Raw genomic sequence first — 16,075 nt, 5'->3', positions numbered from 1 at the left:
TAAAACTTTAAAAAATTATTCATAGCTTGTTTTTAATTTTTCTCTATATGTTTGTTTTGATGTATTAATTTTAAAACTTTTTTGAAACAACATCCTCATGTTGGTTAAATGACACGTGGCGGCCATGCTGGCGGAGGAGAGTGCTGATCGGAAGAATCACAGCCATGGTTGCCTTTTTAGAGCTTTACTGGGGAGGCGGGGGGGGGGGGGGGAAGAGAGAGGGAGAGAGAGGACAGATGGAAGGAAGAAGTGGAAAGAAAAGAGAGGGACGCACAGAGGGCCCACCCACTTTTTAGCCTGGGACGCCGTCAGCAGGCTGATGACGCAATTAAGGACCGACTCCTTACGCCTCACTGTGTTTGTTGTTGAGGCTGATCCCCTGAGGTCAGCTGAGCCTCCTGCAACTTCTTGGACAGCTGAGAGTACAGCACACGTCATCACACTAGCTCTAAGCATCTTTATATAGTTAAAGTTAGCTATCTCACTTTTTCTGCATAGCGTAATAATCCATACAAGAAAGACACAGACAATCATGTTGATTAAGCCAATGAAAAGTATGAGTCCTTTATTATCTGGCAGCCTAAAGTGGGTTTACACTTCAGAGTCTCTCGGTGCTGAAGTTTATGGGTACAGCAGGTTTTGCCTTTAAAGACCATACTTTACATCAGCATTGGAGGACAATCAGGAACCTTGAAATGGTCATTCCTGGCATAGTACAGTATTTATTTCAGACATAACATGGTAATTATTCTTGACTTACCCCTTCTTCAGTTGTCTTAGTTTATATTAATTACTTTGGTTAGAAATCTCAAACACATTTTCAAGGCAGGCATGATTGTTGGGAGGGTAGAGGGCTGACAGGTAAACACAACATGGAGTCAGGACAAGATGGCATTACCTGAGTCAACATTTTGAGTGCTGTGATGTATTTACAAATCCTTCCCTGTTCTATTTACCATAACATCTTCTAGAACTTTTAAAATATTATACATGGAAGGAACTGAGGAGAGTAGAGGGAAGAGAAATTTCAGATTTATAGTATGAGAAAAGAATCTGCGTTTAATAAACCAGGGAGAGGAAAAAAAAAAAAAACAGCAAGTGTGGATGACACCAAGAAAACAAGGCCTTCTAAATCAACACGATCAAAGCTCATGTGAACTCACAGAGACCGAAGCAGCATGCACAGAGCCTGTACGAGTCTGCACCAGGTCCTCTGCATATCTATTACGGTTTCAAGTTTAGTGTTTTTATGGGATTCCTGAGTGTGCAAACAAGTGGGTCTCTGTTCCTTGTGCCTTCTCTTGGGCTCTTTTCCTTCAGGGTGTTTTTTTTTTTTTTTTTTTTTTGTCCAATTTCCACTTGTCAGTTTTTGTTTTATCTTACTATATTTTATTACTATCCCCTAGAAGTCCATTTGTTTTCAGATGAGAGACAGAAAGGGAGTGGATCCATAGTGGACGGGAGGTGGGAGGTTCTAGCAGGAGTAGAGGGAGGGGAAACTGTAATCAGAATATATTATATATAAAAGGGAAAAAAGAAACATTCAATATTCTGGTGTTTTTATTTTATTGAAAAAATGTAGGTTAAAGGAAAAAGAAAAAGCTGTAGAAATAATCAGAAGAATTTACAAAGCAATTTATAAGATACTTTCCCTTGATTTTTGTAGTGTTCTTGAAATCAAGTGCAATTTTTCTAATCTTTCCAATAGAAATTTATATGAGTGTATTGCCACTTTTCAGCATCTGTGATACTGAGCTGGTCTTGGAAGGAACTGTGCCTTCTCAACTGTGTCACACAGGTCTCACACAACTAGAAAGAACTAGCTAGGAAGGGGAAAATATGATGAAAGAACTCTGCCATATTTTTGGAAGTCACCCAAGTACCATAGCTGAAGAATAATAGCTTTAATATATTGAAATCATATGTAAAAAGTTAGAAAAGTAGCCGGGCGATGGTGGCGCACGCCTTTAATCCCAGGACTCGGGAGGCAGAGCCAGGCGGATCTCTGTGAGTTCGAGGCCAGCCTGGACTACCAAGTGAGTTCCAGGAAAGGCGCAAAGCTACACAGAGAAACCCTGTCTCGAAAGACAGAAAAAAAAAAAAAAAGTTAGAAAAGTAATTGTTAATCCTACTGGCAAGAATAAGACCACTACCACAATGTTTGGGCCAAATTAGAAGCAAACTTTATTAAATACTGGCAGGACGATGGACACTGGCCAGGTCCATGCCTGGGATTCCCAGAGAATAGCAGCGAATTACGTTAATCCAGTGCTTATAACGGCAAAACCCACAAGCCTGTCTTCATCCAATCCGGGGCAAGCACACATCTTGACATACTTCCTGACTACATAACCTCCCACCTATGTGTGATCAAGCACACCCTCTTCAGTTGGGGCAACCAACCTTGTTTACAAGAATGAGAACTTGTATCTTATTATCTTATATGAACAACAACCCCCAGCGTTCTAGGAAGTTATCTGTCCTTGGGCAAGTGGGGCTTATAGCCTAGAGGCATTTTTGTTTTATAGATCTCTTAAACACAGTAATTTGAACTTAAAACATAACTTTAGCCCTCATATAATAACACAAAAAGAAAACCTATTTCATCTTTTGAGAGAGTCTAATGTAGCCCAGGCTGGCCCCAAGCTCCCTTTGTGGCTTTTGCTCTGACCATAGGCTTTCACCTGACTGGGTTTCTCTGCTGTACTTGACTCTTTACATCATCCTCCTGCGGAAGGATCCACTCATTTTTGTGATGCACCTGGCTGCCTTTGCATAGCAAGAGTTCCCCTCACCCTGGTGTCTGTGATTTTATCTACCAGTGCCCAATGTGTTGTTATTTCTCCAGGGATATCTTTTTTAAGAAAAGTGCACATTTATCCAAAATATCTAAGAAACTGACACTTTCTACCAAATTTAAATTATGTACTATGATTTTTATTTGTTGTAATACATTAAATTTCAAGATCCAAAAGCTAGTATTTCTTTCTCTCTCTCTCTCTCTCTCTCTCTCTCTTTTTTTTGCTTTTCTCTTTCTTTCTTTCTTTTTTCTTTTTTTGGTTTTCAAAATAGGGTTTCTCTGTGTAACAGTCTAGACTGTCCTGGAACTTGCTCTGTAGACCAGGCTGGCCGCAAACTCACAGAGATCATTCTACCTCTGCCTCCTGAGTGCTGGGATTAAAGGTGTGTGCCACCATGGCCCAGCTAAAAGATAGGATTTCTAAATCAGTATGTGCATTTCACATAATAAACTGTTAACAGGGGGGCAAAGTATTATATGCTAACTAGATTTTCCACATCTGTATAGTAAATTATATGTATCCTGTGGTATTGAGATTATAGAAAGTTTAGAATGCCAAACATGTGTTTAATGTACATTTTAATTAAATTTATGGCAATTAAAGTATTTTGAGGCAAGGTTAAAACAGTTATATATGTATGTGTACATGTGTGTGTATTTGCTCTTGCACACATGTGCTTTTGTCCATTTAAGGTTTATTTGGTGTTGAGTGTGAAAAGTGAATAAGGATCCAACATTTTTTCCCAGAGAGCCTAATCCCAACTCTTGAATTATTGAGTTACAATAAAGAATTACGGCTGGGTTTTGTCAAACACTTCAAGTAACTACGAGCAGATTGTTTTCTTTTCTTTCAAATATTAACATGATCAACTGAATTAGCGACTTCTCAGTAACAGCCCAATCTTACATTTCTACAATAAAATGTATGTTTTTACATGTCACTTTGTGCTTTAGTAATATTTATATAGGATTCTCCCATTAATACCCATAAGTGACGTTAGACTGTCAGTCATTATGTGTGTGAAGTACATGTTGTTTTTTGGTATCATCGTTATCTTCATAAAAAAGAACTTCAAAATTTCCCATCTTTTTGTGTTCTAGAAAATATTAATAGCTTTGCAGTGAACCATTGTTTACTATTCATATGGAATTTCTTTGCAGAAGAGGGGCTTTTTCATCATTTGGGGTAGAGGTGAAGAGGGGTGGAATGGTAGGAAGGGTTGTTCTTTGATCACATGATCTAGTTCTAAAAGTTCAAAATTTTCAAGACAGCATCTTCCATTTTAAAGCAGGTTCTGGCATAGCCCAGGCTGGCCTCAAACTTGCTATGTAGATGAGGATGACCTCTTGGTCCTCCTGCCTCCACTGGGCCCCCTTTGTTTCTGATTGACTGTTTTCCTACGTGTTCTCCCACCAGTTGAGAACAAGACCACTGCCACAGTTAAAAGTCAAATTTGGAGCAAGCTTTAATACTGGCCAGGCTGATGAACTGTTCCTCTGGTTTCCCAGGAAATGGCCCTGGGTCATGGTTTGCAAGGGTTCAAGTATTTCTATCAGGCCCAATCATACATCCGGACGTAATTTTTGGCTGTGAGCCGTGATCAGGCACATCTGGTGTAGGGACAAACAAACTTGTTTAGGGGAGTAAGAAATTCGGCTTGTTATCTCCCATAAACAATAGCCTCCAGCATTTCAGGAACTATCTGCCCTTGGGCAAGGGGCTTGCAGATCAGAGACATTTTTGTTCCATGGATCTCTTAGGTTCTCACACTGGATTTATTAGTCCAAAGGTATTAGTTCTGTGAATCCATTAACTTATTCGCCTTTACCTTTGTGTTCCTGCTGCATTCATGTTTACTTTATATATTTTGTTTATTTTGGTTTTTGAGGGAGGGCCTTGAAGTATTGCTCAGGCTAGCCTGGAACTCAGTGTCTAGTCAACCCTCCGATTCACCACAATCCTTCTGCTTCTGCTTCCTTAGTTCTGGGATTGTAAATATGTGCCACTCTGCCCGATTTATTTTTGTAGTTGTAACTCTCCAACTTACTGTTTTCCCCCCTATGAACCCTGCCCCAGCTGTCTCAAATAACCATGCACAGATTATTTTTACTCTGTCTTTATTTTCTAGATATTCTGCCACTCAGTTTCGACTTCCCCTTTTTCCTGATGTTCCGTGAGAATGCTTGCTCTTTTGAGTGGTGGTTGGAAAGGCTCCATGTCTTCAGCGTCTCCAGCTCCGGTTAGGTACCCTCCTAGAAAGGTAGGAGAGCTGGCTCCGCCCAACAGCGCAGGGCTGAAGGAGCACAGCGACTCACAATCCACAACCACCACCACTACTCCCGCCCCGGCACATGGTCCAATCAGCCAATCGGTGCCTTCGAGATGCCCGGTTCTGTGATTGGCTCTTGCGGAGACGCCCACCTAGTCTTCGGTGCAACGGTGGCCGAGGGCGGACAAGAGGCTTGCGAGGCGAGGGACACTTTCACCCGGACGCCAGGCAGCTTTCGGTGTCCGATCCGGCTGTGCGGGGATGGCGGCGGCGGCGCTGCTGGCTGTGGTGGACAGGAACCAGTGGCGGCGGGTCCCGTTCCTGCTGCTGCAGCCGAGGTGACGATGGGGCGGCGGGTCCGTGCGCGGCCGGGTGGAGGGGCGCTGGGTCGTGTGAGCGGCCCTTTAAGTCTCTGTGTGTGGTTTTGGTGGGCGCTGTCCCACTTCTACGTGTTGGCTCTTCCCAGGTCCCTGTGTCATTGGCTCCGAGGGTGGGAGGGTGGCGCTCCAGCCGCAGAGTGCACAGCTAGAGACATGGGCCAGGACCCCCTTTCCAAAGTCCCTTTCAGCTGAGCTTCCCCATCTTGAGTTCAGTTCACAAAAGGATTCCCAGAGATCTTTCCTATTGAGGGAAAGAATCAAATTAATGAGAGCAACCCTGCAGAGGGCTGAGGAGTTTTGTCGAATGCTGTTCACAAGTTTGTACAAAGCTGTATAAGATGACTCACTTGTACCCCAGATTATTTTGGCGATGAAGCTCCACACTTTGGGGACAGTAACTTCTGCGGTGAAAACCCCAGTCCTGTAGGTAGATGGCTTCATCATTATCATCACCTTCCCACATTCTGGAAAGGAAGCCTCAAGACTGCCCTGGGGGCAGAGGACTGGGTCTCAGCTGCTCACTTCGTGTATGACCTTGGCCAAGTAACCTGATAACTTTGCTTCAGTTTCTTCTAGGAAGAGGTAATGGTGCTCGTATCTAACAGAGATAATGTTAATATGATACTGGTCCTCTCTTTTGTCCAAATTAACAAGTGAATAAAAATTTAACCAGATATGGTCCATATGGTTTAGTCAATAAACGGACTTTGAAGAATCAACAAATCTTCAGCCAACAGTGGTAGATATCCTGGATTGTCAGTGACTCACCCCTATATTTTAAATACGGAAGATGGTGAAGAAAGTGTCAATGCTATTTTCTTTCCTGTGAATTAATTTTTTTTTTTTTTTTAGGTTTCCACAGAACTACCACAGACTCGTTTTCCTCTTTCCTCTCTCAAAGCTTGCTTATTGTCTGTAGAAAAAGTCTGTAGGTGACTAACTTGTACCACAGCTCCTTTTGGAGATGAAGTGCCACACTTTATCATCTCTCTAATGGTTTCTAGAATTAAAAATCTTACCAGCATGAGATTTTTTTTTCCCAACCATGATTCCTCTTATATCTCAGAGAAAAGAATCCCTCGTTGTAAGATTTTAGGCATGAGAACAGAAGCTGTCTTAATCAGTGTAATTATCTCATGGCAGCAACTTACTTATCTTATTTAAATGTTTTAAGACGTAGCAAAAATAACTAAAAAATAGGCTAGAGCAATGAAAGCGTTGTGCGGATAGAGGATTACAGCTACGGGGTGTGGCTTTCCGCCTGTCTCAGTCTCTACTAGCTGAAAGGAAAATGCTTTGGGCTGTCAGTGGTCCCATATGAACTTGTCATTTCATAGACACAACTGTCTGGAAAGGCTTTAAACCTTAACTTACCTCAAGAGGTCAAAGGAAGACAATGCTCCAAGCTGGAAAATGTCTCATAAAGATCAGGAAAAATGTCTTCCTCCTTGAAGATCAAGAATATGAGGTGGGCTGAATTAGGAAGATTTAAGAAAGCACCAGTCTCCTGGGGAAACTATCTGCAGAGTTCTCATGCCAAAGATGTATGTCTTCCCAGTAGGCTTCAAGACAGCATCTGATTAAGTGTGCGTCCCTCCCAGGATAGTGAGTATAGAGTGTGCCTCAAGTGACCCTGATGGTCGCATAGTCACATGCAAAGGGTGTATGCATATTGTTGCAGTTACATGATATCTAATGTATACTGTGATCTTTGTGCTTTGTGGAAGAGCTAAGCTCCTCACTCTATACAACTGTGGTTTTGCTTGGAAAAACTGTATACATTAAAACTGAGAAGTATCTTCAAGATTGACTCTTACAGAATAGGAACTATAGGTTAAGCGCTTGACTAACATGTGTTTGTGGATCTCTAAAACTCAAATTCATCTGTTTGTAAAATTTATTCCTTACTATTTAAGTTTTCTCGTTGGGAGGGTATTAATGAAAAAAGATTGAGAAACCCCAGTGTAGAGTGATGTGACTGGACAAGCCATATTGAAGAGAAGCAGGTAGGGACCAGGCCATAGCCAACATTTCTTATTTCTGCTACCCTTGTTTCATTTTATTTCAGCTTCCTTCCTTTACTTTCTCTGCCTTAATGTCATAACTGTCTTATCAGAGGTTTGCATTCTATTTGTATTTTCTATTTTCTTTCTTTTTCTTCTTTTTTTTTTTTTTTTTTTTTTTTTTTTTGGTTTTTCGAGACAGGGTTTCTCTGTGTAGCTTTGTGCCTTTCCTGGAACTCACTCTGTAGCCCAGGCTGGTCTCGAATTCACAGAGATCCACCTGGCTCTGCCTCCCGAGTGCTGGGATTAAAGGCATGTGCCATCACCACTCAGCTTCAATTTGTATTTTAAAAGTGTAATTTGGTTAGCATGTTTGATTCAATAGGACGGAACAGATAACATCAAAATGCAGAGTGAGTAATCTCCCTTGACAGTTCTGATTGTGTGTGTGCTGGGTGGTTTTTACAATTATTTACAGTCCAACCAAAGGTTTTTAAAAGCTGAGGTAGAAGATTTTAAAGCACTTCACCCTTTTAAGTGTCTCTCTGGCCAAGTGCCAGCTTCAGATATTAAACAGGCTAGGTGACTCATTCAGAGACCTCAACCCAAAGGGAGACTGGCCAGAACTCAGCCTCCCAGGCTCTAGACTGGCTTTCTCTCCACGGAGTCTTACTAAATCACTTTGCTAATGGGCTTAAGGTTAAATTTCCACCACATCTGGACTTGTTTTTACAAGTTTTGAAAGAGCAGTAGCTGATCTAGTATATTCTGATTAATCTTCCATTTGGATTTATTTTATAGGGAATGGGCTTGGAAGCAGAGAACCATGAAGTACGGAACAACCCCAGGTACTGGCAGACTGTGTTTAGCATTGCTTTAGGGTGTGAGCCAAGAAAAAAAAAATGTTTACTCTTTAATTTGTGTACAATAGAATTAGCTCTCATAAACCTTCAGACTTCTGAATTTTTTTTTTTTTTTGTTTTTCGAGACAGGGTTTCTCTGTGTAGCTTTGCGCCTTTCCTGGGACTCACTTGGTAGCCCAGGCTGGCCTCGAACTCACAGAGATCCGCCTGGCTCTGCCTCCCGAGTGCTGGGATTAAAGGCGTGCGCCACCACCGCCCGGCTCAGACTTCTGAATTTTTGTGATAATGTTCTTATTAATTACTAACTCACCAGCTGTGCTTTTTATGTCAAATCTTTTTTTTTGCTATTGAGTGTGGATTTTGATGCGTAATGATGGAGAGCATTTTCAATTTTTTGTTTATTTGTTTGTTTTAAGACAGAGTCTCCCTACATAGCCCTAGCTGACCTGCATCTCGCTCTGTAGCCCAGGCTGGCCTCAAACTCACAGAGATCTGCCTGCCTCTGCCTCCTGGAGTGCTGAGATTAAAGGTGTGTGCCACCACCGCCTGGCCAAAAACCTTATTTTTTAAGAAAAAACTTTATTTTAAACTGTCAGAATTTATCTCCTGTGTGATGATGGAAATTTTATCATTCTTTTTCTAGATGAGGCAGTTTTGTTACCGTGGTTGAAACAAAAGGAAACAGTGACTCTCTTGGTCACTCAGAATTACTGTAATCACCAGGTGACAGTGCAGGCTGTAGCGTGGGCATCAATGCCCACTATACTGTACCATTTCTTTATAAAATGTGATTACGTAAGCTTTATCTCCTGGATGAATCGGAAGTGGGTGAATAGGGCATAACCAGTATAAATAGCCTTTTACGAAATAAATTTGAGAGAACTATGCAGATTGGAAATGAATTGGCCCGTGTTGTTGGACATATTTGAAACACCTGTATTGATTAGGTTTAGATTAATAAAGGTGGAGTCTAGTAATGGCAAGGAACATTTCAAGAAACAGTGCAGGAAAGCGTTGAGGAGCCTCATGATTTGCCTGGATGAGAGCAGACCTCCAGGGAAAATTCGGTGATACTCATAACTTTCCAGGAGTTTGAGAACTGAGAAAAGAGTGCCGGTGGAAAGATCTGGAGGAAAAGCACAAGAAGCCATATTTTAGATGCTCTGATGTTAGGTCGACGAGCAGACGTCCAAGTGGAGATTGACTGTAGAGAACTAGAAACATGAATGAGCTGGAGCCGCTGAGAGTGCAGGCGTTACCCACGTAGAAGGGGTGGCATTTGAAAGTAACAACAGGACATTTTCATGACAGTCAAAAGAAAAACTGAGAACCTAGTCATGACTCCTTCACACTGCGTTTCTTGATTTCAGTGTCCTAAGCTCTTCCATATGAAGATCATACAGTATGTTTTTTTTAAAGCTTTATGTATCTTACTGAGTAACTTGAGTTTGCAATGATAGAGATATTATGAACTTTAGTGAATAGAAAAGAAACCCACTGTCTAATATTAAAATGGTAATTTTAGGTTTCGGTATGCCAGGTTTATCAAAGTAAGCCCTTAGGAGCTGACTAATAATGTATTTTAATTTCTCATTTCCTAATAACACTTGTGTCTTTCTTCATGGTGTCTTAACAGGAAGAAGCATTGCCAAAGTCCTCATTGCAAACAGAGGAGAAATTGCTTGCAGGGTGATACGAACAGCCAAAAGAATGGGCATACAGTCTGTGGCTGTTTACAGCGAGGCTGACAGGAATTCCATGCATGTAGATATGGTATGTCGTTAAAATTTGGAAACAAAATCTTGTTAGTGATTGCATGTGTTTGCTTTTGTGTCCAGTTTAGCTCCTTAAAGTGACAGTTGGTGCTTGCAAGTATCCACAGGGTTTGTGTAAGTAGGTTCCAACTACTCACTGAGCATTCCTCTTGGAGACACTTTTAAGATGTCACACTGGATGATCCAGAGTGCTCAGTCACATAGCTGATTTACAGGCAAGGTATTTGATCTCATAAAAGATTGCTTAATTCCAGGGCCCTGATATGCAAGGACAAAAAGGTCAAGACAATTGCTGTTAGCATTTTCACCTTAGATAGGTCACTCGATGTTTCTGAACTTTAGTTCATCAGTAAAATCCAAGCTAAAAATACTCAATTCCTTTGAACTCCTTTGAAATATGCGTTTTCTTTCTTTCCTTCCTTCCTTCCTTCCTTCCTTCCTTCCTTTCTTTTTTATTGTTGTTTTTGGTTTCTTGAGACAGGGTTTCTCTGTGTAACAGCTCTGGCCATAGACCAGGCTGTTCTCAAACTCAGAGAGATCAGCCTGCCTCTGCCTCTGCCTCTTGAGTGCTGGGCGCTGGGATTAAAGGTGTGCACCACCATTGTCCAGCTGAAGTTTGTGTTTTCAGTTATGACTAGTTCTTATCTTCCAGACAGAACTCTAGCACAGATGAGTTCAGCTGTTGACTCTTGTTAGCCCCCAGCAAGACTTCATGCATCAGTTTGAGTTCCTGGACCAGCTTCAGATGGGCTTTTTTTTTTTTTAAACCATGGTAAACTACTCCCTCTTGTTAGAAGTAAGTTTCCTCTTGCCTTTCAGGTCTCTCTCTGAACCTCCTCTCCTTTCTCACTGTTCTTTCTGGACCTCACCTACCTGTATGAGTTAGACCATTGATGTTGAAGTTCTGATGTCAAGACTTAGTCTTGACCCTCCTTCTTTCTCACTGATTCTTTTATTCTAGATCATTTTACCTAGCCCTTTGACTTTATGGAAAACTCCCAAATTTCTGTTGTAGCTCAGGCTTCCTTTTGAACATGGGTGTCCAGGGACACCAGCTGTCTGTTTGTCAGACACCAAACCACTGTGTCCTGACACTGAACTCCAGCTGTTTTATCTGTATTCAACTTGGTGTTTTCCCACACTTTCCTTCCCAGTTGACAACACCTTTGCTGATAAAAATAATGATGCAGAGACCTAGTATGTTTGAATGTCTCCCCTCCTCTTCCCACTTTATACACGTCAGCCTTCCCTCTTTTAGAGAGCACTAAGGGCTGCTACTTCCGCTCCCAGACACTCCTCCCACTTCCTCCTGCCCTCTCTTACCTGCACAGGAAGTCAGGCCACTGTCTTGTCTTGACTGGAGAATGCTACTATTGCCTTCTGAACCTTCTTCCCATTCCCTCCTGGTCCTCTTAGGATCTCTTTTTTTGCATTTCAGCCAGACCAAGTTCTGAACCAAAGTTTGTTCGTATAGTTTAATTGCTTTATGATCCATCAAGTTGGGAAATCTTTAAGAGACAGAAAGCTAATACTTGATGTTGGTTGGGATGGGTAGAATTGGTGTCTTGATGGAGATGTTTGTTAGCGAAATCCCAGTGCTGACGAACCAGGAATTATTAAAATGTACACATTTGTAACCCTGTCCTGCAGACATTCTGCCAGGTCTGTGTCCCCAAGATAGAGGAGCCACATTCACATATAAATGCGCACAGAGGTATATGAAGAATTTTCTGATCTTGCCTGTGTCCAGTGCTGTGCCGCTGCAACCTCAATTCATGTGAAGAGACTTGTGATTGAATGAGCTATGCTACCTCCATTCTGTGCAACTGTTCTAACAGCTGTATATGTGTATGTTAGTGAAGAAGCACCCAAAAGTCAATTCCAGAATATAGGCAAATAGTATAATTCTATTTGTATAAAACTAAGACTGTATGTGCTTATGTTTATATGAACAAATACAATTATGAATGTGAAAAGAATGTCCCAAGTTGGTTATAGTGGAAAATATGTCTGGAGAGGACTGTAGTGAAGAAAGGGTGGTACCCAAGGCCAATTTACCATTGTATTATTGTCCATGTTTTTCAGAATGAGAATGGACTTGTGTTTTGTGAAGTTAAAATATAATTTTTGGTATTTATTTTGCCTTTTGTATTTTTTCCCCAAATCTCATTATGAATTCTAATAGGAAAAAAATCCAAACATTTTTGCTTCCCAGAGGCCTCATGAAATCAGTTATCACTGGTCCTTTGACTGCTCACTTACTATGACCCAGCCACATGAGTTACCCTCGGTCACATACACAGACCAGGTTTCTGTCCACCTCTGGACCTTCACATATGTGTTTTCTGTCCATGGAAGCTCTGCAGTCCCTTTCCTAAGCCCGCTTTCTCCATCCATCCTCAGGCCACGTCCTTACCAGGGGCCTGCCCTGACCGCCCCTGCTAGCTCACCCTGGCCACCCTCAGAGCAGAGACAGTCACCCCATTACTATTATATCACTGACTTCTTCTTTTGGACCTTTGTCACAGTTCCCATTTGTGTGTGAATGCTTGATGGCTGTCTTCCCTCTGTAAGGGACACTTCCCAACCCAAAGCCTGGCACGCAGTAGGCATTTGGCACATGTGCATAAATGAATTCATGCTGTCTATTTTGGTCTACTTCGAGGGATGCTTTGATTGTATGAAAAATATAAAGGATAGTGTAGATTAATGTATAAATTATGAGAGATTATATAAACTTTGTAATGTTTTCTTGCTACATGTTTCAGTTAATGTATTTTGTATCTGTTTCCAGATTATAACTTTAGGCATTAAACACATTTACGATCTTTATAATGCTGTGATTAAATCTAGACTGTGGTTTATTTGGGAAAATTGAATTTGACTCTCCTTACATGCAGGATTGAGTCCCAAACTGCTGCTTCCGCTTCTTCATCTTACACTATTCATGTCTGCTGTGCCCGGCGTTTTCAGTTTTAATAGTGACTCTGTCAGGCTCTTTCTTTCAAGCCACCAACCAGCTCCCAAATCATGACTTGTTATTAATTATGAATGCTTGGCCTCATCTTACCTCTTATTTTAATGTTTCTCTTTATCTACGTTTTGCCTTGGGGCTTTTTACCTTTCTTTCCATATGTCTTACTTTCACTGCCTCTTGTCTGGCTGGCGGGCTGGCGGCTGTCTGGCTGGCGGCTGTCTGCCTGGCGGCTGTCTGGCTGGCGGCTGGCTGGCTTCTGATCCCAGGCCTGTCCCTCTCTTTCTCCCTTGTTCTCCTTCTTCTCTTCCCCTTTGCCTAGATTTCTCTTGCTACTTATTCTCCCTGCCCACAAGCCCGGCCTATCCCTCTCTTGCCTAACTATTAGCGGTTCAGTTTTTTACTCGACCAATCAGGTGCCTTAGGCAGGCGAGGTGAAACAAATGCAACATAGCTTACGTCGTTAACAAAGGCAGCAGAAACAAATGTAACACACCTTCACTTAGTTAAAGTAGTCCTCCAGAAAGTAAACAGATGTAACACATCTTTGCCTAGTTAAACAATTACTCCACAGGTAACCATACAAGTGCAAACTAGCCTTGTGGTCTTTAACAGGCAGATGAAGCATATTCCATCGGCCCTGCTCCATCTCAGCAGAGCTACCTGGCAATGGAGAAAATCATTCAAGTGGCCAAGAGCTCTGCGGCACAGGTAAAAACTGTGAAAAAATTTGCAATGCAAAGCAAATAAATTTTGTATAGTTTATGCAAAATTACTTCTTTGCAGACATTTTCTCTTTTTAGTGAGTTTTTACATGTGATTATTGAGTTATCTTCATAAACTTATGTATTACTTCTCCTTCCTCAGCCATTTTACTGGGTCCTCTACTTGAAATCTTTTGGGAAGTAGGTAGAGGGAGAATCTAAACTATAAATTAGAATTAAGAGAGAATTGAGCTCCTCTACCTCAAATTTCAGGTGCTTGGAACATCAGACGTTTGGGTTTAGGCCAGTTTTTCACAGAACAATAAAAACCCCTTCCCGGGCTATAGCCCTTTGCTGTCCTTAATAGCAATGCTGTTCTAAGTTAAAGTGTGGGTTTTTCTAGGGCGGATGACGTGGCTCATCCGTGAAGGCACTTGCTGCCAAGCCTGTCAATCTGAGTTCAGTGGAAGGACAGAACTGATTCCTCTAAGTTGTCCTCTGACTTCTACATGGATGCCCCACAACACACACACACACACACACACACACACACACACACACAAAGAGATGTAATAACAACTGTTTCATAACTATTACTCTTTTAACCAAAAATAGGTCTTAAAACAAAAAAGGAAAATTATGTCTTAACATTTAATTTATAATAAATAATGGCCACTTCTTGATTTAAGCATTCTTTAAGTTCAGTTGTTAAAAATTTGAGAAAGTTTGTGTAAAGATAAAAAAATTTTAATGTGTATATAAAGATAGGTTGTTCTAGAAATGACCACACAATTCATTAATTCCACTTTGAAGTTTTATTTATTTATGTATGTGTGTGCATATATGTGTGCATATATGTCTGTAAATGTGTGTATGCATGTTTGTGTGTGTATATGTGTGGGTGTTTGTGTTTATGTATGTTGGTAAGTGTGTGTGTGTGTGTGTGTGTGTGTGTGTGTGTGTGTGTGTGATATATGGGTTGGGAGCTTGTGAATGTGGAGATCAGAGAACAGCTTTGTAGAGTCAGTTTTCTCCTTCTACCTTTTTATGGCTTCCAGAATCAAACTCAAGTTGTCTAGCTTTCTGTGGGCACTTTACCCACTGAAATCTCTCACTAGCCTATTAATTGTACTTGGAAGTGTACATTGAAGAATTTATACTAGGTGCTCATACTTGTACACCAAGGTTCACAGTCATATTATTTATAGATTTAAAAAAAAGATAGAAACAACTCACATGTCTGTGAACAGATTAGTGGATGACCAAATGTGGAATTTACATATAGTGAAATATTAGCCTTAAAAATGAGTGAAATTCTGGTGCAAGTTGCCAAAGAATGTGAAAACATGCTAAGTTAAATAAGCCATAGACCGACAAGAATTCCATTGATAGAAGATACCTAGGTTTGTAAATTCATAGAAAAGAAACTAGTGGCTGCTTGGTCACAGGAACCGCATCTGGGATGGTGATAACATTTTGGAGATAGGTGGTGAAAGCAGTAGGAGATCCTCATCATTGTGAATCACAGGCTTAAAATCGCCTGAACCGGTACCTGGTAGGTTTCATATATACGACTGCAATAGAAGACACTAGGCTGAGGGTGTAACTCCGTGGTAGACCACTGCCTAGCACCTGTGAGGCAGCAGCAAGTGAAAGAAAGAAACAGGGTTTCCTGGTGCCAACAGACTTCATATTCCAACATGAATGCTGTAGACATCTCTTTGGGAGCATGCTATGACAGAGCCCTTGGTGTCTTGTCAGCCGTCTCCGGAGAGATCTCCCCAGGGGAGGGTGCATTGCCAGCACCAAAGCCCTGCTAGCTGGTAAGTTATGTGCTTTCTCTCCTTTATAGGCCATCCATCCAGGATATGGCTTTCTTTCAGAAAACATGGAATTTGCTGAACTTTGTAAGCAAGAAGGGATTATTTTTATAGGCCCTCCTTCGTCTGCAATTAGAGATATGGGTATAAAGAGGTAAGCATCATAAGGCAAATTGAAGTAGTCTGTTTTATTACAACAGATATTTTTTAAATTATTATTTTGTGTATGTGGGTGTGTGTGTGCATGCATGTGTGTGCACATGCAAGCCTTCCACCTTTCCATGGGTTCTGAGGACCAAGCTCGTGACTTGCAGGGCACATACTTTACCCTCTGAGCCATCTTGCCAGCTTTGTTAACAGGTGTTCTAAATTATACTCTTGTTACTCTTCTGGCATGTTGGAAAATTCCACTGAATTATGGAAAACATACAAGTAATTAGTGTTTTTAAGATATATATTAGCTGTGTGGGGTTCGAAGATGGTGGG

General features: G+C 41.3%; 1 protein-coding gene across 4 annotated transcripts in view; it reads left to right on the top strand.

Annotated features, from left to right (window-relative positions):
* Positions 1-5,236: 5,236 nt before the first annotated feature.
* The window catches only part of Mccc1 (methylcrotonyl-CoA carboxylase subunit 1), a 48,589-nt gene continuing 37,750 nt past the window's right edge, over positions 5,237-16,075 (top strand). Inside the window, exons 1-5 of one of the 4 annotated variants that reach the window (XM_052730242.1) lie at positions 5,237-5,408; positions 8,255-8,301; positions 9,953-10,089; positions 13,681-13,776; positions 15,622-15,743. In XM_052730242.1, the coding sequence (XP_052586202.1) occupies positions 5,332-5,408; positions 8,255-8,301; positions 9,953-10,089; positions 13,681-13,776; positions 15,622-15,743 (479 nt within the window). In that variant the 5' untranslated portion in view covers positions 5,237-5,331. Of the gene's footprint in view, positions 7,457-8,254; positions 8,302-9,952; positions 10,090-13,680; positions 13,777-15,621; positions 15,744-16,075 lie in introns of all 4 variants that reach the window. The other 3 variants (XM_052730239.1, XM_052730241.1, XM_052730240.1) reach the window with 3 other exon arrangements.

This window comes from Peromyscus californicus, unplaced genomic scaffold (genome assembly GCF_007827085.1).
Source record: "Peromyscus californicus insignis strain IS unplaced genomic scaffold, ASM782708v3 Scaffold_9__1_contigs__length_137607984, whole genome shotgun sequence".
Lineage (NCBI taxonomy): Eukaryota > Metazoa > Chordata > Mammalia > Rodentia > Cricetidae > Peromyscus > Peromyscus californicus.
Note: the sequence above shows the minus strand (reverse complement) of the source record. Positions and strands in the feature narration are given on the sequence as shown.